The sequence below is a fragment of the Pongo abelii genome, chromosome 15, assembly GCF_028885655.2.
Source record: "Pongo abelii isolate AG06213 chromosome 15, NHGRI_mPonAbe1-v2.0_pri, whole genome shotgun sequence".
Taxonomy (NCBI): Eukaryota; Metazoa; Chordata; class Mammalia; order Primates; family Hominidae; genus Pongo; species Pongo abelii.
In genome coordinates, this window is record NC_072000.2 from 73,576,486 (window position 1) to 73,600,603 (window position 24,118).

At 50.7% G+C, this 24,118-nt stretch overlaps 1 protein-coding gene across 5 annotated transcripts in view; it reads left to right on the forward strand.

The window, feature by feature from the left end:
* The window catches only part of GALNT16 (polypeptide N-acetylgalactosaminyltransferase 16), a 99,341-nt gene extending 78,928 nt beyond the window's left edge, over window positions 1-20,413 (forward strand). The window contains exons 12-18 of one of the 5 annotated variants that reach the window (XR_008513097.2): window positions 650-742; window positions 2,808-2,891; window positions 8,128-8,269; window positions 8,964-9,089; window positions 13,128-13,267; window positions 19,158-19,305; window positions 19,785-20,413. Coding sequence is in view for 4 of the 5 variants with exons in the window: in XM_009249204.4 (XP_009247479.2) it covers window positions 650-742; window positions 2,808-2,891; window positions 8,128-8,269; window positions 8,964-9,089; window positions 13,128-13,265 (583 nt within the window). In the remaining variant the exon portion in view is untranslated. Of the gene's footprint in view, window positions 1-649; window positions 743-2,807; window positions 2,892-8,127; window positions 8,270-8,963; window positions 9,090-13,127; window positions 15,575-19,157; window positions 19,759-19,784 lie in introns of those variants that run through there. The other 4 variants (XM_009249204.4, XM_054530240.2, XM_054530239.2 and 1 more) reach the window with 4 other exon arrangements.
* Window positions 20,414-24,118: the final 3,705 nt, after the last annotated feature.

The following is a 24,118-nucleotide window of genomic DNA, read 5'->3' on the forward strand; positions in this document are numbered from 1 at the left end:
ACTTCTTGGGCCTCAGTTTCCCCATTTGCCCCCTCTGGTAACATCCTGGGATTGCAGGTACCTTCAGGGGTGGAGGGAGTTGCCACCGGGTCTCTCTTGCCTTGAGACTCATATGGACTTCCTTTGTCCATATGAGTCTCGGAAAATTGGCCAAATCCCCAACTAAGCCATGCTCTCCACTCATGGAGCCCCGAGTGCTGGTCATGGATGCCAGTGTCCCAACCCTGACTTGATCAACCATCTGTCCATCCCTATCCCCAGCTACAGGGTGCACTAGTTTCAAGGGAGAGTGGACAATGTCCTAGAAGACCACTCCCTGGTCTGCTCTCCTGAGGAGGTTGGCAGGGGAGGATGAGGGACTTGTCATGAGCACCCTCGTACATGTGGATGGTTCTTCACCTTGTTGAGCTCATGCTTATTTGTACAGGGTTTGGAGCAGCAGCTGCCCAAGTCTAGCTGCATACCTACAAAGTCGATGGGTATTGACAGACTGTCTTCCAAAAGGATTGTGCTAATCTATACCATCCAAGTATCACCTTGCTCCTGAGATTCTCATTGTCCTGTATTCATGGATCAATTAACCTTGATCCTGACCGCTAACCCTGTTGCTTCCCTGGTGACCTTATTTTACTCTTTCCTCTCCTTTTAGGAATACTAAGCGCACTGCAGAAGTGTGGATGGATGAATACAAGCAATACTACTATGAGGCCCGGCCCTCAGCCATTGGGAAGGCCTTCGGCAGGTGGGCCCCCCCAGCTCCACTGTCTGACTCCCTCTACCCACATTAGCACAACCCCAGCAAAATACGAAGTGGTGTGTACGCCAGGGAACCACCCACCACCTCCCCAGCCACTGAGCTCCCACTCTAATGGGCTTCTTTGGGTTCTGGGAGGGAATGCAACCTCAGAGACAAGACCTTAGGCTTTGAGGAGCGTGAAATCTCATGGGGAGAGAAGGTTCGCTTATGAAAAAGAGCTGCCTGTCCACAGCTGCCTGCAGAAGAACAGGCATCTGTGGAACTGCTTAGGAAGGGGCTGCCTGCAGAAAGCATTTGGGGTTCTGCCTCCACTCCCTGTTCAAAATTGACATCTGTTAGCCTATTTTCCTGTCACGGACTGTTAGGACTATGGTCTAGTTAAGCATTTTCAAAATGCAGATGGGTTGTGAAATCAATTTAGTGGGTTGTGACCAGCATTTAAAAAGAGAGAGAGAGAAGTAGAACACTATAGATTAGATTAGTACAGAGCAGGATAGAAAATAAGAGTTGATTGCAGTTAAGGGTTACTATTGTCCTTATGAAACTCTTATTTCAGTTGTGGGTGCATGTGTGTGCATGCATGTACCTACACATGTACAGTCGCCTCTCTGCATCTGCAGGGGATTTGTTCCAGGACCCCCCCATGGATACCAGAATCCACACAAATGCTCAAGTCCCTGAAATAAAATAATGTAGTACTTGCATACCCTATGCACAACCTCCTGAATATTTTAAATCACCTCTAGATTACTTATAATACCTAATACAATGCCTACATATCACTTCATTTGCTTGGATTCAATGTGGTACTTGATGCGTGGCGAATTCAAGTTTGGCTTTGGAATCTTGTGGAATTTTTTTTTTTTTTCTAGATGGAGTCTCATTCTGTCACCCAGGCTGGAGTGCAGTGGCACAGTCTAGGCTCACTGCAACCTCCATCTCCTGGGTTCAAGCAATTCTCCTGCCTCATCCTCTAGAGTAGCTGGGATTACAGGCACGTGCCACCATGCCCAGCTGATTTTTTGTGTTTTTAATAGAGATGGGGTTTCACCATGTTGACCAGGCTGGTCTCGAACTCCTGATCTCAAGCAATCTGCATATCTTGGCCTCCTAAAGTACTGAGATTACAGGCATGAGCCACTGAGCCTGGCCTGAAATTTTTTCCTGAGTATTTTTGATCCAAGGTTGGTTGAATCCATGGATGCAGAACCCACAGATACTGAGGGCTGACTGTACATGGGGCGTATTAGATTACAATGTAAGATAGTTATCTCCTACTTAAGCTTGTGGTCAGAAAAGTTTGAAAACACTATTAATGATCATCAATGAATCTTCTCCCTATTTATTCATATCTATCTCCCTTTTTTTGAAAAAATAAGTTATGTCACTAAATATTTCTTGTAATGAAGAACTAACATTTACTTAGCACCTGCCCTGTGCTAAGTGCTTCATGTCCCCTTAATTCACTTGATTCTCACAAAAGCCTTCTGAGATGAGTGGTTGTGTCCCCAGTTGAATGTAGAGGAAACTGAGGCTCAGATAGCTGGTGACGAGGGCCGTCAACCAGTGGCCATTGTGGTGGGTGTACCTGAGGAAGGTGAGGATGGCGGTGTCCCAAGGACACATCTAACGGTTTTATTTGCCAACACACCTGAAAGATGTTTAAAGCTTGCTCTTCTGCTGTTAGACCTTCCTCCTGTACTTCTCATTAATTCTGCAAAGATAAAGACCAGTTCATGGTCTGCTAACTGAGGTCTTAAGGAGTGAGAAGCCAAGAGAAAGGCATGGTCCCATATGGTCTGTGCTCACCCTGAAAGGCGAGCTCCAGGCAGGAATTTGATGAGTGAGGAATAGCCAGGAGACCTGCCTTGAGCTTGCAGGTCAGAGAATAACATCAGACAAGTGGCCAGGGCTAGACCTGGCAGGCTGGAAGTCTCCTGGTCCTTGCCTGCCTGAGATAGATGGGGCTGGGGGACAGGCCTCTGGCGTCCTCCCTCGGGTTGCCTTCCACCCTGGCAGGCCGAAGCCCGAGCCCTGCCTCCTCCTACAGTGTGGCTACGCGGATAGAGCAGAGGAAGAAGATGAACTGCAAGTCCTTCCGCTGGTACCTGGAGAACGTCTACCCAGAGCTCACGTGAGTGCAGCCCTCATCTTGTGCATCCCCCAGGCGGGTAGGGGTTGGTTGGGGCCAGCGGCTTGGGTCCCACCCCACCCTTAGATCTCCTCAACACCGGTGATCTGGCTTTCTAGCTGCCGGGTTTTATCTTCTTGTGAAGGCTCTGGGGGAACTGAGAGGGCATTACTAGGAGTTATAAATTAGGTGTGGTGGGAACTGAATTTTTAATGGTCTCAGATCTAGAAATGGACGTTATCCCCTGAGGAAACAACACTGCATTACATAGCAAAGGCTGCAGAGACATTCGTCCTCTTTAGCCCTGTTCTCTCCCTTCTGGGAATTTATCCTAAGGAAATAAAGCAACCAAAGCAGAAGCTGTTGACCAGCAGATCAATAGCTGTGGTGAAAAAATGAGAAACTGCCAGGCACAGTGAGTTATGCCTGTAATTCCAGCACTTTGGGAGGCCAAGGCAGGAGGATTGCTTGAGTCCAGGAGTTTGAGACCAGCCTGGGCAACATAATGAGACCTTGTCTCTACTAAAAATCAAAAAATTAGCTGGGCATGGTGGCACACACCTGTGAGTGGGAGGATCACTTGAGCCCGAAAGGTAGGGGCTGCAGTGAGCCCTGGTTGTGCCATTACACTCCAGCCTAAGTGTTAGAGTGAGGAAGAGGGAAGGTGAGAGGAGGTGAGGGGAGGGAGGGAGGGAAGGTGGAAGAAGGAAGGAAGGAAGGAAGGAAGGAAAGAAGGAAGGAAGGAAGGAAGGAAGGGGGAGAAGGAGAGGGAGAGGAAAAGAAAAGAAGAGAGAATCAACAATAGGGGTTGGCTTCAGTGAATCACCATACATAGATCTAAACAAATATTATGCACCCATTAATATTATAATCATAGAAACTGTGAAGAAAACGCAGGGAAATGTTTGCTCTGGCAAATGAGAAAACAAAATGCAAATGATGTGGGCACTCAGGCTGTAGTTACCTAGGAATATGTGTGCATTCTCACAGGACAGTGGGCAATAAGCTATGATGGCCTTTTCAGTGTCTCAGTTACATCCACCTGGTTCATTTCCTCACCTTCCTCAGGCCTTGACTCAAACGTCCCCTTCCCAGGGAGACTTTCCCTGAACACTCTGAGTTTGCAGCTCTACCTCCCTCCCCAGCATCGTCTCCTCCATGTTCCTTGTAGCCATTATTATCATCGGCATTATCTGGCCAATTAATTTTGTTGTATCTCCCCAAACTTGCCTGTAAGTTCCATGAGGGTGGAGGCTTTGATCTGTTTGTTCACTGCTTTATCTCCAGCACCTGGAACAGTGCCTGTCATAAAATGGGCACTCAGTAAATATTTTTAATGGAATAAATTGCACAGTCTGTACATCTCAATCATGTCTAAAATCCGCATGCTCCCTCTACAGCTGTCATCTTGGGGAACATGTTTCCCACCGCTGCCAGCTTTCTCTCAAGGATGCTGCCATGGCTTTCCGGAACACTCCACCCCTCAGAGCTTGCGTATCCTTGAAAGAGGCAAATCTTTGTCCTTTGAGGACAGGTTTGATTTTTGGCCAACAGCCACCATTAAGTTGTAGCCAAGTGCAGTGAATAAGCTAGAGATGATTAACCCAGATAATTATAATCCCAGGTCCCAAATACAGCATGACTCTAAATGAACAAGATTAAACTGACTCTAGGAGCAATTTCCAAGAAGTTCCAGAACAATGTGAGCAACGGCAGTGTCATTGGAAGAAAGTCAGTGGCCTAGATAACCCCAGCTCCCTGGACACTAGCTGTGATGGGAAGAACATTAATTTATGAAAATGCAACTTCCTGAAGTGGTCACTTCTAGGGCACAGTGTTCATTCAGATGCATCATTTCTGAGACCCTGAAGAAAAAAGAGCAGAACACTGTGTCAGTGTTCATACAACATTTGGGTGAAGCCCACTAGTTCCAGCCCTAGGGCAGGAGCTGGGCAGCCTGTGGGAAGAGTAGGGGAGGCCTAGGAATGCCCTTCCTCTCCAACCTCAGTGCCCTGCCACAGGGTCTGATGACACCCCCAAGGACCAAGGGGAAGAATTGTCTTATAACTATCAGAAACCTAGCTTGATCACAAGGCAGGAGAGTAGATGAACCAGCTACGTCGATGAGGAGCAGAAGTCCTCTTCTGTTTGTTCTGCCACTGTGTGAAAGTTAAAATAATTTTTTGTTGCTAAGATGGAAACCCCAGACCTCATTCCTATCTGGATTACTCACCCCCAGTTCCTAGGGTGAGGGGCCAGGAGTGGATCAATTTGCTGATTAGAAAGGGGACCCATAGGCCTGAGTGATACCAACTTTCCTCCAAACAGGGGGTCCCTAAATAGTTGCCTACACTTGCAAACAGTCAGTGGGGAGACTGAGGAGGCTGAAAGAAGAGGCTTTTGCTTTCCTAGGCCTGCCGTGGCTCTGCCCCTTCTCCAGGTTAGAGCTCTGCAGCTGGCCTCAGCAACTGCTAATTTATTACTTGCATTAGGACTGTCAGGAACAGTTGTTCAGGCTGTGCATTGCACAAGCACACCATGTTTGTGAGGGTGCTAGTTGCATAGTAGACATTGCATGTTCATGACACTAATTCCAAGCAAATAGCAGTAAGCATTCTTCTAACAAAACCAGTATGTCAATTTTCTAACAGAAAGAAGTAGTGTCTTGGGGAATGGATCTAATGGCAGCCTGTGTACATAGAAGAGACCCATAGAGAAGGAAGTGGATGCAGCGTTTAGAGGGCTGCTGACAAACAGGACAGCTTAGCCTGGCACTGCTGGGGAGCTGGGGAAGGATGGTGACAACTGCTATCCCAGCTGCTCCAGGACTGCTACCACAATGACAGCTTAGGAGCTGCATCTGATCTTGAGATTGCTCCCAAGCCTAGGGTTTCTTCCGTAAGCATCACTGGGCATTGCCACTCTTGGTCAGTGTCCACCTCACCTCTGAAAGCTGATCAGCTTGCACAACACCCTAAGCAACAAGGGAGTAGCAGGGTCTGGAACAACCCCTTGTGCTGTATTCCCCCTGAGCAGTTATCAAAGAGGCCTCAGTACCATCTTGTCTCTGTAGAGAAGGGAAATATAACACATTGCTCCTGGATGAGGCTGAGAGTGTGGAGCTCCTGCCCTCCAACATGCTTGCACATGGCAGGGGTTGCAAACTCAAATTCTTACAGTGGTCAGGCAGGTGATGTTAAGAAGTCAAATGGGTAAGGATGAGACAATAGAGAGTTGTGGGAACTGTGGCAAACTGCGATGCAAAAGCCCCACTCAGAGAGGGCAGCTGCTACTCACTGCGGTGGATTAGTGCCATGCTGGAACGCAAGCTCATTGTGGCCTGATCTTCCAATTTTTTCAAGGGAAGCTAGATTCAGATTTGAAGGTTTCTATGTAACCTTAAAATCATTCAATATTGCCAACTAATTAAAAGCAACAACCACCACGCTATGCAGGTCAGACCATGTCCGGGGTCCAGATTCAGCTTGGCAGCCAGCGGTTTGCCACCTCTGCTAGAGAGTTGCACGGCCTCCCAAAGGGAGTCTGGAGAGGCACAGGCTGCTGCCAGGGGTGTGGGAGAGGAATTGAAAGGGTCTCTCTGAGCCTCCTGTGAGCAGATCAGTTCTGGAACTTTGTGGCTTCTAGCCACTCCTGAGGAAGGAAGACCCGGTTTGGTCTAGATCCTGCAGATGTCCACATCAAAGAATGCCAAACATCTTATAATGGCCCAACCCCCCAGGCCCAGATTCTTTCACTGACAGAGGTAACAGGAGGCAGAGAAGGCACACACACTGTAATCCCTCCTGCTCCCCCGTAACTCCCAGGCCTGGTGACTCCTTAATCCAAGAACGAACATAACCTGAACTCAGGTATGCAAGCCTGCAGCAGCTGGGGCCGGCAGCTTCCTCAGGTTTATTACCCATAAGGTGTCTGTGTGTGTGTGTGTGTGTGTGTGTGTGTAAGCATATTTTCCTGTGCATATAAAGTGTTTTAATAATATTTTAAAACTTGCCTGTTTTACTTAATAGTGTGCTGTGAACATTTTTCCATACTAGCAAGTATCATTTCACAAAGTCATTTTTTTAAATTTTATTTATTTACTTTGAGACAGGGTCTCACTCTGAAGCCCAGACTGAAGTGCAGTTGTGGCATTATGGCTCACTGCAGCCTCAAGCACCTGGGCTCAAGTGATCCTCCAACCTTAGCCTCCCAAGTACTTGGGACTATAAGCATGTGCCACTGTGCCTGGATAATTTTTTTTTTTTAATTTTTGTAGAGATGGGGTCTTTCTGTGTTGCCCAGGTTGGTCTCGAACTCCTGGCCTCAAGTGATCCTCCTGCTTTGGCCTTCCAAAGTGCTGGGATTACAGGTGTGAGCCACCATGCCCAGCCATAAGTCATTTTTAATGGCTACAGGGTTTTCCATCCTATGGATTAATCTGAATTTATTTAGCCCAGCTCCTGTTGTTAAACATCTAGAAATTTCTGGTGTTTTCAATATAATCAACCACCCTGAGATGAATATCTTTTACAACATTTATAATTATTTCTGTAGGATACGTTCCTACAAGGGGCAATATTGGTCAAAGATGTGTGCATTTTTAAGGGCTTTGAGACATAATAGCACACTGCCCTTCTGAGAAGCTGTGCTAATCTATGTTCTCACCAGGAAGGTGTGAGAAGATTCAGTCTCATAGCTGTTGCTGACACTGGGCATTATCATTAAATTAAGTGTGTGTGTGTGTGTACAAATGTACATACATGGTAAATAAACATTGGTGACTCTGATACGTAGTTCTTTAATCATTACTGAGATTAAACACATTTTCATATTTGTGTTTAATTTGCCTCTCCAAAGCACTCCCTTCCCTGTAATTTTGGGATTGATTATTGAGCATACGTTTTGGTCCCAGGCTCTCCTGAGGCTTTCCTCTTTCTGGACTGAGGGGCTCTGTTTCTCCAGCCTGAGCTCCCCCCATGGCTCCCCCATTCTCTATGTCTCAGGCCCAGCCTCCAGGGCAGAGGCTCCCAGAGCCACTTGGAAGAACCCCTGGGGCTGAGGCCCAGTCTTCCCAGAGGCCACTCCTGCTCACCTCCCGCTGCTGGCCAGGCTGCTCCCAGGCCCCTTCCCACGGAGACCTCGGCGCTCCCAGAGCTGATGGGATGCTGATGTCTGGCAGAGGGTGTAGGTAAGCCTCGGGGGAGCAAAGCACAAGCCTGACTGCTGCCTTTTCTCTCAGGGTCCCTGTGAAGGAAGCACTCCCCGGCATCATTAAGCAGGGGGTGAACTGCTTAGAATCTCAGGGCCAGAACACAGCTGGTGACTTCCTGCTTGGAATGGGGATCTGCAGAGGGTCTGCCAAGAACCCCCAGCCCGCCCAGGTAAGGACCTCGGGTAGGAATGGGAGTGGGAGAGAGCTGGAGGCACTGTCCAGGAGTGGGGTGAGGGATTTCCCCTACTCATTTTCCTCCTCTGTCTACATCTTACACAAACCCACTTTGCCAGGGGCCCCTAGACCCTGCTCCTACACATTCATATCCCCTTTCCAGCCTGTCACTTGGGTATCCTGTGTGCACCACCTGCTTTGTTCTTGCCGAGGGAGAAGAGCTGCCCAGATAGTGCCCAGTTCTCTCCTGAGATCCAGCTGGGGTCGGCTCATGTGACAGGCAATGTCCAAGACTCCTGGGCGCACATGGGTGCAACATATGAGTGTTGCACCCACATCGAAACTAAAGCAGGTCATGGAGACTCCAGTGAGGACCAGCTTTCAGCTGCCTTGGTTCCATGTCTTGTCATTCTCTCTCATCCCCCACAGTCCCTTGGCACAGCCCCGATTGCCCTCTGGCCAGCTCCAGCTAAGCTCCCCCACCCCAATATTTTATTACCAAAAAATTCAAACATATAGAAAAATAGTAAGAATTATGCAGTGAATACCCATACACCTACCCTAGCTCCTATAATTATTTGTAGAAATCTTACAAAAATATGCCGTGTTTTTGCTTTATCCCCTATCTACCCATCTCTCCACCCATCGCTGTACTTTTTGACTTGGCCTTTCTGCTCCCTGCCTTGCAGGCATGGCTGTTCAGTGACCACCTCATCCAGCAGCAGGGGAAGTGCCTGGCTGCCACCTCCACCTTAATGTCCTCCCCCGGATCCCCAGTCATACTGCAGATGTGCAACCCTAGAGAAGGCAAGCAGGTGAGTCTCCTTGCCTCTGGCTCAGAGGCCCAGCAGCCCCAGGGGACCATGCCTCAGGGTGGCAGACCTTGGCAGGAGAGCCCCTGGTTGACTCAAATAAGCCCTTCAGAACGAGGATCTGGGGGGAGGGGGAGCAAAGTCTACATCTAGGTCAAGCCAATTATTCTGCCCATGAGGAAATACTTCTTTGGGTAATTATTTGTTTAATGCCATCCTGGCAGGCTGTGAGCTCCATGAAGGCAGGGACCACTTGTCTTGTTAACACTGTATCCCTAGCTCTTGACAACCACCACAGTTCAAATAAGTGTTAGCTTTTACTAACAGCCTGTGCTAGAAGTTTGAAATAGATCATCTCATCTAATCCTCCCAGCCACCCAGTGACGTGGGTTCTAGTACTACCTCCATTTTATAAGTGAGTAAGCTGAGGCTCGCTGAATCTAAAGAATATATGTCAGATCACACAGCTGAGAAGGGGTGGAGCTGGGATTCAAACCCAGGTCAGTGACTTCTAGGCCCACAGTCTTAACCCAGCACATAGTAGATGTTCAATAAGTATTTCTTTACTGCTGGCAGACTAGGGAAACTGAGCTCCAGACACAGTGATGTCCAAGCTGGCATGACCAGCCTCACGTGAGCACTGCTTTTTCCATTCATCCGACACTCTCACCCATACTGTCACCACTAATCCTGGGAGACAGGTCAGGGTCAAGGAAGAAACTGATGCACAGAGAGGTGGAGTCACTTGCTCAGGGGACACAGCAACCAGTGACAGTGGAACCAGAAGCTGGATTTCCAGAGCCAGCCAGCTCCCTTCTGTGCTACTCCCTTCCTGTCTTGGAGGGCTCCCTCGCCACCCAGGGAATGGGACCCAAGGCCCAGAGGCTGCTCCAGCGCTTCCCCTGCTCACCCTTCTCAGAAGCCCTCCCTGTGCCTGCCACTGGCTAGCCTGCCTCAGTAGGTGCAAGCAGTGAGGAGGGTGCCTGGGTCTCTGATTTGGCCTGCATGGTTTTCCTCCTACCCCCTTTTTCTTTGCTTGGGTCAGCATGTTTTTTAAAGGATGAACAGCAGTTTGCTGTGCCATTCTGGAAAGCAGCCACATCTTCTCCCTCTGGCCTGTGTGTGTCTGAGGGATCTGTGTGCCTAGCCCACTTGCTGGACCTGTGGGACACTTTAAGCACTTTTGGATGGTGGGGGGATGCAGCCCACCCTCGGCCCTGCCTTGCAGTGGGGCTGGTGCAGTGTCCCCTGCACCTAGAGCACCCACCTCTCTGAGGGCAAATCCTTGAGCCCACACTCACCCCCTCCCGCTGAGCAATTATCTCCGAGCAAAGCCGCCACTCGATTGCCCCTCTGGGGCTGAATCACACATTTCCCTCTTTGTGCTGACCCAGCCTACAGGGTGTGTAGGAATCTCCTTGGCCCCATTCATTCTGCCCCTGCAAGTCCTGCCAGGCTCCCGATGGCACTCTGGGTGCCTGTGTCCCTCTTTTCCCAGGAGGACAGGATGAGCAGCTCTCCCACTGCCAATGCCTTCTGGAATCCAGGCCGTCCTTCTTGGTCCCCTGCTGGTCCTGTTTCCAAGGCTAGCTGGGTTTCCTGTATCCCAGAGGCTCCTGTGCCTCAGACCCGGTGTGATGGAGTCAGCAGGCCCCAGCTCAGTCTTCCCTCCCCCTCCCTTCACTCAGTCTCCTCACTTATAAAATAAGGGGCTCCCTCCCCTGCTTACCTCATAAGGAATCCGCAAGAACCAAGATGTGGAGATGGGACAGTGGGTGATGTGACATTGTTTCTCAGACAAGCCCAGAATTGAGTGGCCTGGAGAGTCAAGAAACCCTGAGATTGTGCCTAATAGCACTGATAGGAAGTGAGAATCCTGCTGTTTGGGGGGCACTTCCTAATGATTGGGCGATTCAGTCATTCGTTCTTCTTAAAACAAAATGACGGCCGGGTGCAGTGGCTCATGCCTGTAATCCCAGCACTTTGGGAGGCTGAGATGGGTGGATCATGAGGTCAGGAGTTCGAGACCAGCCTGACCAAAATGGTGAAACCCTGTCTCTACTAAAAACACAAAAATTAGCTGGGCGTGGTGGCATGCGTCTGTAATCCCAGCTACTCAGGAGGCTGAGGCAGGAGAATCGCTTGAACCCGGGAGGCAGAGGTTGCAGTGAGCCGAGATCGTGTCACTGCACTCCTGCCTGGGTGACAGAGTGAGACTCAGTCTCAAACAAACAAAATGTCATTGGGTGCCTACCTTGTGCCAGAGAATGTACAGATCATGTTGGCCACAAGGATGAAAGGACATGGTCCTTGACCCCCAGGGAATTTACACTTTAGTGGAAGAGAAAAAAGGGAGTAAGACACTATATTACAGAAGGCTAGATGCTGAGGTAGCACCAAGCACCAAGACTCCCTGGGGTGAGGATGGCCATACTCTCTCCAGCTGGGCATTGCTGGAGGTTTGGCCTACGTGAGGTAAATGTCAAGGACTAGAAGAGCATGAAGAAACAGGAGGGGCAATCCAAAGGCCCTTGACCTTTAGGCTCTCTGCGGGGGCCATGTGGGCCCAGAGGGGCTGGGTCTCAGTCCTACCCATCACATCCTTACATTCCCACTGGGAGCCCAGGCTCCGCACCTGCCTTCCACCCTGTGTGCACATCCCCCCGCAGCCCTAGCCCTATCCCTGCAGCTGAGTGGGCTCATCTCTCTCCCCCCAGCTGCTCCCTGTCTACCCACTGCCCTCAGAGCCCTCTGGGCTTCCTCCACATGGTCACAAGCACTTCTGCCTCTAATTGAAGACACAGTGAATGAGAGAAGATGGAAGAGGGGAGGTGGTTGCATGGGAGGCAAATAGGAGAGAAACCCAAAATAGACCTATCTTACTATTATTCTTCCCTGAGCCTTGAAACCTGGGTCTCTGCCTCTCATCCCTTCTCATAAATGTTCCAAGCAACACTCCATCCTCCACCCAGGCACTTCCATAATGTTCTGCAGGAGCAACTCTTCTCCCCTTTGTCAAACCCGGGATCGGGGAGGCAGCAGGAGGTGAAGGCACTGACCAGGAGCCCCTGCATGACTCTGTGATGTGAGACCTCCAGTCTCCCACCACCCTGCTGACCCCACACTTCATCCCCACAAAGAAGGCAGCTTCCTGCTAGGGGGTGTAGATTACTGGCCTCACAGCTCAGAAGCTTAGGAAGAAGAAATCATGTTTACAGAAATAAAAGATTTACCTAGGCCAGGACTGACAAGCTCAAGTGCCTACAGGGAGCTGGTGGGAAAACCCCAATAAGAGAAAAGTCGGGACCAGGCGGGAACTATGGTGACCTGGAGAACAAAAGCCCCATCTAAGGCAGAGGGCAAATCCTCAGCCCCAGCAACTGACGCCATGTAAGAAACTGGGTCCAATAACTAAATAGAAGCTAGAAATGCAGATTTGCACATGGCAACCAAGCTAAATTGTAAATAAACACAGGGGACTTCTGCTTTGCCTCCTCCTCTGATCTGGACAGGAACTTCTGCAAACTACGGAAGCAAGAGCCCCGCTGGGAAGGGCAGGGCTTAAAGCTGTTGTTAGGGGTAGGATGGGGGCAGCCTCTTACATAGGAACACACAGCCTGATTTAAATGAGGGGCATGACTGGGCATGGTAGCTCATGCCTGTAATCCCAGTGCTTTGGAAGGCCAAGACAGGTGGATCACTGGAGGTGAGAAGTTCTAGCTAGACCAGCCTGGGCAACATAGCGAGACCCAGTCTCTGCAAAAAATTTAAAAATTAGCTGGGCGTGGTGGCGTGCATGTGTAGTCCTAGTTACTCAGAGGCTGAGGCAGGAGGATTGCTTGAGCTCAGGAGTTCGAGGCTGCAGTGAGCTATGGTAGCACCACTGTAAGAACAAGATCATCCCTAAAAAAAAAGGAGGAGGGGGATGTGTCCTAGTTATATACAAGGGTTGTGTACATACATGTGGAATGAAAGTACAACATTATTTTTTTAAATCATTGTTTTCTCCTTCCTCTCTTAACCCATCTCCGTTCCTCCTAGAAATGGAGGAGAAAAGGTTCTTTCATCCAGCATTCAGTCAGTGGCCTCTGCCTGGAGACGAAGCCTGCCCAGCTGGTGACCAGCAAGTGTCAGCCTGACGCCCAGGCCCAGCAGTGGCAGCTGTTGCCACACACATGATGGTAGCCCTGGGACCTCCTGTACCTTTTGCATGAGACTTTGGGACCGGAAGGGGGTTAGGGTGGGGGAGTGCAAAGCGGGCTGTTCCCATCTCCTCACATTTCCGCCAGGACCATCAGCAAATACCCACCATGACACACGTTCTCCAAAGCTTGTTCCAGGAGGGCGCAGGCGGGCGTGCCCCGATGCCCTCAGTGCTGTCCTGGCCTTGCCCCGGGAGAGGAGATGGTCAGGGTGCTGGACTGTTGCTGGTTAGAGACTGAGTAGGTGCCCCTGGCCCTTTGTTCTCTCCCTTGGCGCTTCTTGGGGCCGGGACAATAGTGTGTGGCCCCACACTATTGTCCCCTTTGTTGCCTGGAGAGAGCAAGGACAGAAGCCCACACAGGGGTCTTTTGGGTCATGAGGCCCAGCTGTGCAGGCAGGCAGGGCCAGGGGAAATTGGGCAGTGTGGGTGGAGAGGCTGAAGGCTGAGAAGAGGGAAGGGGAGAGGGGCAGCCTGCAGGGGTAGCTAAAGAACGGGAAGGAGGTAAGAAGCCCGGTGACCTGCCAGAGATGCCAAGCCCAGGGTGGCGGTGGGTTGGGTGGGGATGGATGGTGTCTTGGCAGCAAAGGATGGGTAATTTGCAAATGAACATGGATAGAAGAGAAGCAAAGCACCAAAAGAACAAGATCTCTTACCCAGGACGCAGTCCCTTCCACACTTTACCAGCCCCAGGGTCTGAGCCTGACACTGCCTCTTGCGGTCCTGTGCCTGTGGGTGCCCACATTCTTAGCAAGAGGCTGCAGAGGGATCTTTAGGGGACAGTTCGGGCGTAGTTTATTAAACCGACTCCACTTCTGTTTGGCCATGTGTCAGGCTGAGACCTCTCTCTTGGGCATTAATGAACAGCTAGTGCCCTGTCCCTGCCGCCAGGACCCACTGAAAGGACGGGTAGCCACACACATCCCTGAGTAGCCCCAGCCTCGTTTGTCATTTTTGACTCCTGCTTTCTCAACGGTTTTTGCCTCTGTCAATACAGCATCATGGGTGGTTGGAAAGAAGGGAACTTCCTTTCTGGACCATGAACAGCCCCTAAGTCATTAGGGCTCAACCTCACCCTTATTCCCCTCCCCGCTACAGAAGCCCCTAAGTCATTAGGGCTCAACCTCACCCTTATTCCCCTCCCTACTACACGAGGGATTTTCTTGAAGGGTCAGCTATTGCACTGGGCTGGGAGGCTGGCTGTGGCTCCTGTTTGTGAAGAGAACTCCCAGTTCCTTTTCACAGCCACTGAGAACACATCCACACATCTACCCCACGGCCTTGTCTTGGAACTGCTCCTGCTATCCCCACACCCTGCTTCCTCACCCCACTGGCTCTTGGGCAAATGACTGTTGGTACCAGGACCCTGGGGGTCTCCCCTACAAAGCAGACCAGCCTGGGGCAGATATACGTACCACAGGAGCCCCCTGTCTTTCATAGGCCAAGGATCCACACACCCATAGAGTTCATGGATTCCAGAGGGTCTAGCAATCTCTTGAAATTGTCCCTAAAATACTGCGTGTGTGCATACATGCATTTTCCTGGGGAAAAAGTCCATGGCTTCTAAAAGAGGTCCCTGATCCCCCAAAGGGCCTGAACCTCTGCTCTGGATTGAAGCCACTGTCTGCCCAAGCTGCCACCCCCTAATCTTCCTCCCTGGTGTGCTCAAACTGCCATCGCCTGCTCCCTCCACGCGGCCCTTGGGGTCAGCAGCCAAGTGTCTGTGGTCCGCAGCACCTCCTCTGGAGGGCTCTCCAGCAGTTTCGCCTCCTGGCTCTCACCAGCGTCCTCTCGGCAGCACTCCCGCGCCCAAGCACACCCCTCTGGACTTGCCAGCGCAGGGCCCTTCGCCCCCCAGGGCCATGCTTTGCCTGTCTTCTGTCGTGATGTTTCTTCCACAGCCAGGTGCAGCCTCAGATCCCCTGTTCATCTGGGAAGCCTCCTGCCACAGCTTAGGACAGAACTGGGCCCAGGGCAAAGGCCTCTCCCCAGAGGATGGACTAGAAGGCCTGGGCCACACTCAGGCATGGACCTTTGGGGCTGGGGAGCAGGGGCTGCTCCTGTTGAATGTAAGAGGACTGCTGACCAGAGGGCCTTCAAGAGGGTCTCTCTCTCCTTTGCTGTGGTCGGATCAGGCTCTGCACTTATCAGCCGGTCCTTTGTGGCAACTCAGCCCTATTCTGTTTTTGCTTTTCCTCTTCTTGACCAAAGCATGTGCCACTAGCTGTCCTTGAGGACCTCGTCTTTATGAAACACACACTTGGAATAAAACCACTTCTTACATGTCCACATGCACCAGTGCCTTCCTTTCTGCCTCCAGGCTTAGCCCTTCAGCACACCCTCCCCCGCCTCGTGGGGAAAGTCAGGGCCTCCTTTCTGTAAAAGTGAAACTGAACATGCTCAAGTCTAGCCCTCTCCTGCACCTGGTAGCTTGCTCGTCAGCCTCCATGCCCTGTGGTGCCCCAGGAACTCCTGACTGCTCTGGTGGGGGCCAACAGGTGGCCCTACTGCAAGGGCAGGCCTTGGACCAAAACCAGGAATCAGCGCAGGTCAGGTGGAGCCCAGGCTCCTGTGGCCTCATTATGGGATCCTACTTGGGGCTTAGAAATGGAAAGCAAATTGCTTCTCCAAATAGGTATTGCCCTGCCGCCATGCTTGCCTTTAGCCAGCCCTCTCTCCTTCCCTGTGAGCCAGCCCTGTCCCCTTGGAGCTGCCCTCCTGTGCTCTACCACACAAGAAGGCAGTGGTACAAATTCAGGCAGGACATACTTCCTGGGTAAAAACAGCAAAATAATTCTGAAAAGAGTCTTACCAGACCAGCTTTGCTTGATTGGGTAGCAGATGCTCTGCCTAATGTTCCCATGGAAACCAATGGAAAACCCCCACCATGTCTGTGATCAGAAGCTGAACCTACCCAGGTAAAAATAAACGCTGCTTCAACATACATGTGAACTGCAGTTGGCAGGCCAGCACACCACTAGCCTCTCCTGGACGCAGCCATTTCTGCCCTCAGCCCCACTTTGCCGTAGGGCTGCTGATCTGGAGTTACCCAGAACTTCTGACCCCTGGGCCTGAGGAGCCTGGAGCAAAGCCCTAGCTGGCTGCAGAGAATACACCTTGGCTACAATGTCCAGCTTGGTCTGTGCTTAGGAGCAAGTCACTGTAAAAGACCCTGGCTGCAGTCTCCATTCCCCCATCCACCCCTCCGTCCTCTCAGGGAGCACAGCCCACCACCCACCGCCTACTCAGGGCTCCCTCCTGGCGTGCTGAGCCCCATTTCCGCTCTCCATCTATTTTCACCCTCGGCCTTGGAGGGCTCTGGTGCTTGCTTCTCCTGACTCAGGCTCTCTCCTCTTGCTTGCTCTCCTCCAAACCTACCTCTCCCAAAGCCCATTTTCTGTGCCACCCAGTTTTTTCCCTAGGAATCAGCCTAGGGCCTTTAGCCAGCCCCTGGAGGAATCAGCAAAAGCCCCAGGCTGGGTATTAACAGTTGCGTCACTGGCAGGAGAGTCCCCTGAGAGCCTATGGGTGGGGCGGCAGGAGGGACTTCTGCACCGGGGCCAGACTCCCATTTGTACAGCAGGGAGCAGTTCCTGAGGATCCCTGGGCCTCTGTGACTTGGCTTCAGTTTTTACAAGGGCTCTTCCCCCGGCCCCTCAGGAAGGCTGTCTCCATCTGCAGTTGGGAGAAATAACCTGGACAATATGACTGTCCTCCCAGGGGTCCAGCACCCCAAGGCCTGCGGGGGATGTCTCCCAGCACTGCATGGGGTGTGGTCCTCTCCCACCAGGGAACAGGAAAGGAAACCTGGAAGGGAAAGGCTGGCATTTATAACGTCTGTAATTTCATTGCCAACAATGTTCTCAGTGTGTTTGGTATTTGTGTGTCCCTGTGATGGTCTGAGTCAGTGCTCCTCCAGAAGGAGGGGGCGACCCAGCCAGCTTCTCTAATGGGAAGAGGTCTTCACTGCCAGGCACTTAGGAAAGACCTGGAGATGGAGCAGGGGAGGGCCTACTCTCCTGGCCTGGCAGCTGGGCTGTCTGAGTAGCCGACCTGGACTGAGGCTCCAGAGCCATCTGAGGACACCCTCTCCTGCTGAATTCAGCCCTGTGAAGCGTGGAGAAGAGTGCACTAGGGGTGTGGACTCTTGGGTCTTTAAGACCCATTCAAGCCAGGCGCAGTGGCTCACACCTGTAATCCCAAATATTCAGGAGGCTGAATTGGGAGGGTCCTTTGAACCCAGGAGTTCAAGACCAGCCTGGGCAACATAGCGAGCCCCTATCTCTATAAATAAATAAAAATTCAAATCAATTTAAAAAAATACCCATTCAGCTGAATCCCTCACTACTTTGCCATTTGCCAGCTGTGAGCTCTTTTTTTTTTTTTTTTTTTTTTTTTGAGACAGAGTCTTGCTCTGTCACCCAGGCTAGATCTCCACTTACTACAAGCTCTGCCTTCTGGGTTCACCCCATTCTCCTGCCTCAGCCTCCCGAGTAGCTGGGACTACAGGCACCCACCACCATGCCCAGCTAATTTTTTTTTGTATTTTTAGTAGAGACGGGGTTTCACCGTGTTACCCAGGATGGTCTCCATCTCCTGACCTCGTGATCCACCCGCCTCGGCCTCCCAAAGTGCTGGGATTACAGGCGTGAGCCACCGCGCCTGGCTGAGCTCTTGAATAAGTTATTTCATCTCTCAGCCTTGATTTCTTTACCTGTTAAATGGGGTACTCATAGCCGTAAAGGATTTTTTTGTGAAGCCTGATCGCAAAGCATCTGGCCCTTTCCAAATGCTTAATCAATATGTCATTACTATTATTAATAAACATTTTCTGAGTGCCTGCTACATGCCACTTTGCTAGGGGTGACGACACAAATGTAAACAGGACAGAAATGGTCCCCGCCCTCGAGAACAAATATTCTAGCAGAGGAGATGGACCAATCAGCAGCAACTGTGATACCACATGATAAAAGCTACAGGGGAAGGCAGGAGCTATGGGAGTAAGGAGAGGGAGCTCTCACCCAGGGCGTCAGTGAGTTGGTGCTCTCTCTCCAGAAGATGATGCTTCCAGGACAGCTTAAAATGACATTCCAGGTAATGCCTGCCTCAGGTTGGATAAAGGTTGGGCTGGATAAGGTCTGGTGAAGTCCACTGGCCACACTAGCAGAGATGGCAATTCAGCTGGCACCTTGCTGGGTGGCCTGGGCTTTTTACCCTGCAGGCAGCATCGTGGTGATGTAGACCAGCCTGTTACAACAGGAGAATTCTAGAAGGAAGCTATGGGAGCCATTTCAACCCCAACAGACACAGCCTGTGCTTCTTGAGCTAGGGACCATTCCTCCAGGGCTCGGTATTCTTCCTTCAGGAAGGTGGGTCTAGTTGGTATGGGAATTAGTGATCCTTGTCTGGAGAGAAGGGATACTCATGGTGGAGGCGTTCCAGGAAAGACTTGTTTTTGCCATGCTCTCAGGTTGCTTCTGATCCCCTCAAGCCATCTGAAAACAAAGCCTGTCTTTCAACAATTTGTCTTTCAAATATGTGTCTCTTAAGATGTGGTCCAGATAACCTGCTCAGTATCCCTGGAAGGATTGTAGACCTGTATGCTCCTGGGTCTGACCCAGACTGAGAGGCTCAGAATTCCTGTGTTTGTATTGAGTGGCCCAAGTGATGCGTTTGCACATTTAAGTCTTCAACTCCCATGCACCAGGAAGGAGAGCTGGAGGCCCAGAGAGGGGAAGCTGTGCAGGAGAGAATCAGAATGAGCTGGGCCCTGGATTGAGTACCCTGACACCCAGCACTGGACTCACTACAAGAGGGAGAAGCCAAGGGGAAAGAAGGCTACCCTTGTACTCCTTACTGTACTTCTCCAGGAGCCAGAAGAATGTAGGGACCACATCTTGGACCCGGAGGTCTGAGCCCAGCAGTGGTGGAGAGTTCCCAGCTGGGAGACCCTCAGTTGGATGGGAAACTAGGGATGGCAGGAGAGTCTGGGGGACTCTCTGGCAGGAGAACCGGGAGGTAAGAGTCTCTGGAGACAGTTGCTCTAGGGCCACCTCGATGGGGTCTCTGTCTGGGCCCCTCCCCACAGTTTGAGTCAGAGATGGCTCTCAGCATGGCAGGAGGCTTGCTCCTCTCCCCGTGGGTGGACTGCAGTTCCCACAACCCTGTCGGGCAGCTGCAGAGCTCCAGGTTTCTCTGCTCACAAGGGCAGGGGCTGCCCCTCACCCAGGATGACTCTGCCTTCCAGAGCCTTGGTCTCCATGGGGGTGGGAGTGTGGGGGGATGCTAAGGTTAAATCAGGTCACAGTAAGTTGTGGGGGCAGCAGGTGGAGCAGCTGAGTGGAGTGGTACTGGGAGCTTTCTCTTGGGTGTGCGGTGTGGCCTTGGTCCTGCAGCCATCAGGTGGGGGTTTGGGACTGACTTCTCCTTCTGAAGGATGCTGGGAAGGTGAGCTGGCTTTGGCAGTGCTTAGAGCTCCTGGGGGTTTCCCCTCCTAGAACATGCAAGCTCTCATACCTGTGCATCGTCATCACGCCCATCATCAAGCCCACAGTGGTGTGCTGAACACCTGCCCCACAAAGAACGTGGAATGCTCTCGGAGGAGCCCCGTGAACCACCGATGGTCACAACTATCCAATGCCTGACAGCAGACAGCCAGGCCAACCTCAGCTCCCACTCTCTCTTCCTCACCCTACAATCAGCCAAAGTGACCTGAGTCATGTAGTGTGAAGTTGCTTTCTGCTTTCTCTTGTTTGTGCTTTTGCTGTTTCTTCTGCCCCATACTTTGTTAACTCCATGGGTTAAATGCTACCCATTTTTCCAGACAAATAAATGCTGCTTCTGCAAGGAAACCCTTCCTGATCCCCCACCTGTCTGAAAAGAACCTCTCCAGCTTGCTTCTTCAGGGTGCTGAGTGTTCCTTCCCAGCCTGTCATCACCTTCCTCCATACGCTATGGCGTGTTTCTGTCTTCTCTAGTCTTGTCCTCTTTTTTCTGTTAGATTGTAACTCCTTGCTGACAGGAACCATGCCTGCTCCAGCTTCATACCTCCCACTGCTACAGCACAGAACCTGCTTCTCAGACTTAAAGCAAATGTTTGTTTGCTGAATGAATTAATTAAAGATAAAGCATTCTAACTGGGTTTGTTTTTGTTTTGCTTTGTCTTTTAATGATAAAGCATTTTGGCATTTAGGAATTAGTACCTTGCATACAGAAAGCACGCAATATACATTTGTCCATTTTTCCTCTCACTTCTTACAAGTTCGATATCGCCACAACTCCACCCTCCCTATTCATTAGTTGTCTCAACAACAATGTGTTGGTGGTGCTGAGGACTGACACAGATTGAGCACTTTCTGGGTACCCAGAATCTTAGTAAGGCTACCATATGCACTCCAATGAGGTAGGTTCTGATGCACTCACTTTATGGATGAGGAGGGGAGGCTCAGGTGAGAGAAGAAATTTGCCCAAGGATAAACAGCTAGGTTTAAACTCACTCCCACAGGAGCATGTGTCAATGGTCCCACAGACCAGCCCCTTCAGCTGGGAACTTATTAGAAATGCAAACTCTGGGCCGGGCGCAGTGGCTCACGCCTGTAATTCCAGCACTTTGGGAGGGCGCGGCAGGCAATCACAAGGTCAGGAGATCGAGACCATCCTGGCTAACACGGTGAAACCCCATCTCTACTAAAAATACAAGAAATTATCCAGGCCGGTGGCACACGCCTGTAGTCTCAGCTACTTGGGAGGCTGAGGCAGGAGAATCGCTTGAACCCAGGAGGCAGAGGTTGCAGTGAGCCAAGATTGTGCCATTGCACTCTAGCCTGGCGACAGAGCAAGACTCCGTCTCAAAAAAAAAAAAAAAAAAAAAGAAAGAAAAAAAAAGAAATGCGAACTCTTGGCCAGGCACAGTGATTCCTGCCTATAATCCCAGCACTTTGGGAGGCCAAGGTGGGAGGACCACTTGAGCTCAGGAGTTTGAAACCAGCCTGGGCAAAATAGTGAGACCTCATCTATACTATAAATTTAAAAATTAGCCAGGTGTGGTGGTGCATGCCTGTAGTCCCAGCTACTCAGAAGGCTGAGGCAGGAGGATCACTTGATCCTAGGAGATTGAGGTTGCAGTGAGTTATGATTGCAGCACTGCACTTCCAGCCTGGGCAACAAAGTGAGACCCTATCTCAAAAAGAAAAAAAAAAAAAAAAAAAAAAGAAGAGGCCAGTTAGGAGACTGAGACGGGTGGATCACTTGAGGCCAGGAGTTTGAGACCAGCCTGGCCAACATGGTGAAACTGCGTCTCTACTAAAAATACAAAAATTAGCCGGGCATGATGCCAAGTGCCTGTAGTCCCAGCTATTTGGGAGGCTGAGGCAGGAGAATCCTTTGAACCCAGGAGGTGGAGGTTGCAGTGAGCCGAGATTGTGCCACTGCACTCCAGCCTGGGAGACAGAGTGAGACTCTGTCTCAAAAAAAAAAAAAAAAAAAAAAACATGGACACAGGAAGGGGAACATCACACTCTGGGGACTGTTGTGGGGTGGGGGGAGCGGGGAGGGATAGCATTAGGAGATATACCTAATGCTAAATGACGAGTTAATGGGTGCAGCACACCAGCATGGCACATGTATACATATGTAACTAACCTGCACATTGTGCACATGTACCCTAAAACTTAAAGTATAATAATAATAAAAAAGAAGAAGAAGAAGAATAAGATGAAGAAGAAGAAGAGGAGAGGAGAGGAGAAGGGAAGAGAAGAAAAAAAAGAAAAGAAAAAAGAAGAAAAGAAAAGACAAATAAATGCAAACCCTTGGTCCCCACTCAGACCTACTGAATTAGAAACTCTGCGGGTGGGGCCAGCCCTCTGAGTTTAACAAGCCTCTTGGGGATTCTGATGCATGCTCAGGTTTGAGAGCCACTGTTTTGGTGACTGAGATGGGTTCTGGTCCCCTAACGGGGCCACGTGTCACCACGTGGTGCAGAAGGCTCAGAGAGCTGTGTGCTGTGGGCCTTGCCTCTGCTAAGCAAGCTGCCTGCCACAGAGCTCTGGGCAGTGATGGATCCCTCTGAGGTGGAGGGAGAGTGGGCACTGGGCTGGGCTGAGGGTTGCCGCTGAACCAGCTGCCACATGCCAGCCTCGCTTTGCATGATTTATGAGTTTCTTCGCCAATACCAGCCACATATGGCTGACTTCATTCTAGAAGAGCTTCTGCCTCAGAAGATCTATTAATCAAGGAATCAGTGCTGCATCCTCCAGCCTGCAGGAAGGGCATACATTTTACCGTGAGTTACACGGCAAAGTCCTTTCTATTAGTACTCCATTCAATGACATTTATAACTGGTCCTGTCAGTCACTAACCAAACACTGAGACACACATTTTATCTTCTTTGATCTTTACAACTCTATCAGGTAGGTATTTTCAATACCACCCCATTTACAAACTAGATATCAAAGCCCAGAGAAGTGAACATATCTGCCCAAGATCACCCAGCTGGCAGGATGGAGGGCCAGGATTTAGAATTGTGAAGTCTGATCTGGGGTCCATGCTCCTTGATGCTCCTTATTGCCTTTCACGCATCAGTTTGTATATTCACAGAACACTGAGAAGTCTGCACTGTTATCCCCATGTTGCACTTGAGGATACTGAGGCCCTGTGCAAAGCTCTAACAGGCTGAGAGCTCTTGTCCCCACATCCCATATGCTTACATGGCTGATTCTTAGAATGGAGGTACGATGGGCCAAGGTTGGTTCCACAATCATCATTTTGCAGATGTAGAAACAAGATGAGAGGCCGAAGCACCTAAAGTCACAGGGGGCCCGGTGCGGTGGCTCATGCCTGTAATCCCAGCACTTTGGGAGGCCGAGGCGGGTGAATCACCTGAGGTCAGGAGTTCAAGACCAGCCTGGCACGGATGGCGAAACCCCATCTCTACTAAAAAAACAATAATTTGCCAGGCATGGTGGCATACGCCTATAATCCCAGTTACTCAGGAGGCTGAGGCAGGAAAATTGCTTGAACCCGGGAGGTGGAGATTGCAGTAAGCCAAAATCATGCCACTGCACTCCGGCCTGGGTGACAGAATGAGACTCCATCTCAAAATAAATAAATAAAGTCACATGGCAGGAAATTGGGAGCACAGGACACAGTAGATCCAAGGATACAATGTCCCATGATGCAGCTCTGGAGGCGATTGCGAATGGTCTGCCTGGGGCCAGGCATCTTCTCTGGGGCTCGGGAGGGTGAGACCCCTGACTGAGCTGGCCTGAGGGCCCAGAGCTTATGTCCAGCATGGCCTGTTTTCTCCCTGCCTCCTGGCCAGGGCTATTTGTTCCCAACGTCCTCCTGGCCTCAAGGTTCTCTGCTCTGCCTTATTTGTCCTCAGATATTCGTTTTGAACTTGTTCAGACCCGTGGGTACTCTGCCTTGTGGCTTTGTCCACTTGAGGTGGAGGCTCCAGGGTGCTTTGTGGAGCCCCACGGCTTCCACCAGGTGCCTGGATCTCTGCATGCTCATTAAGCAGTGAGGCTTATTTAAAATTATTATAACCAAATGTGTCCATCTCAGTTATTTCTTGGCTGGTTTTCTGTGTTGGACAGCAGGGATAGAGAGGAGAATTCAGCCTTACAATAAGAGAACAATTGCTGTAGCTCTGGCTCAGCTATTTCTGAGCTGGGAGACTTTCGGCCAGCCGCTTAGGCATCCTGAGCCTCACTGTTCTCAACTGAAAAATGGGTATGATGTGGGGGCAGATCAAATGGGAAAATGTCTGTCGTCAGGCCTTGTAAAGTGGAAACAGCAGTCTGCGAATCCTCAGGATATGTTTACGTGACCC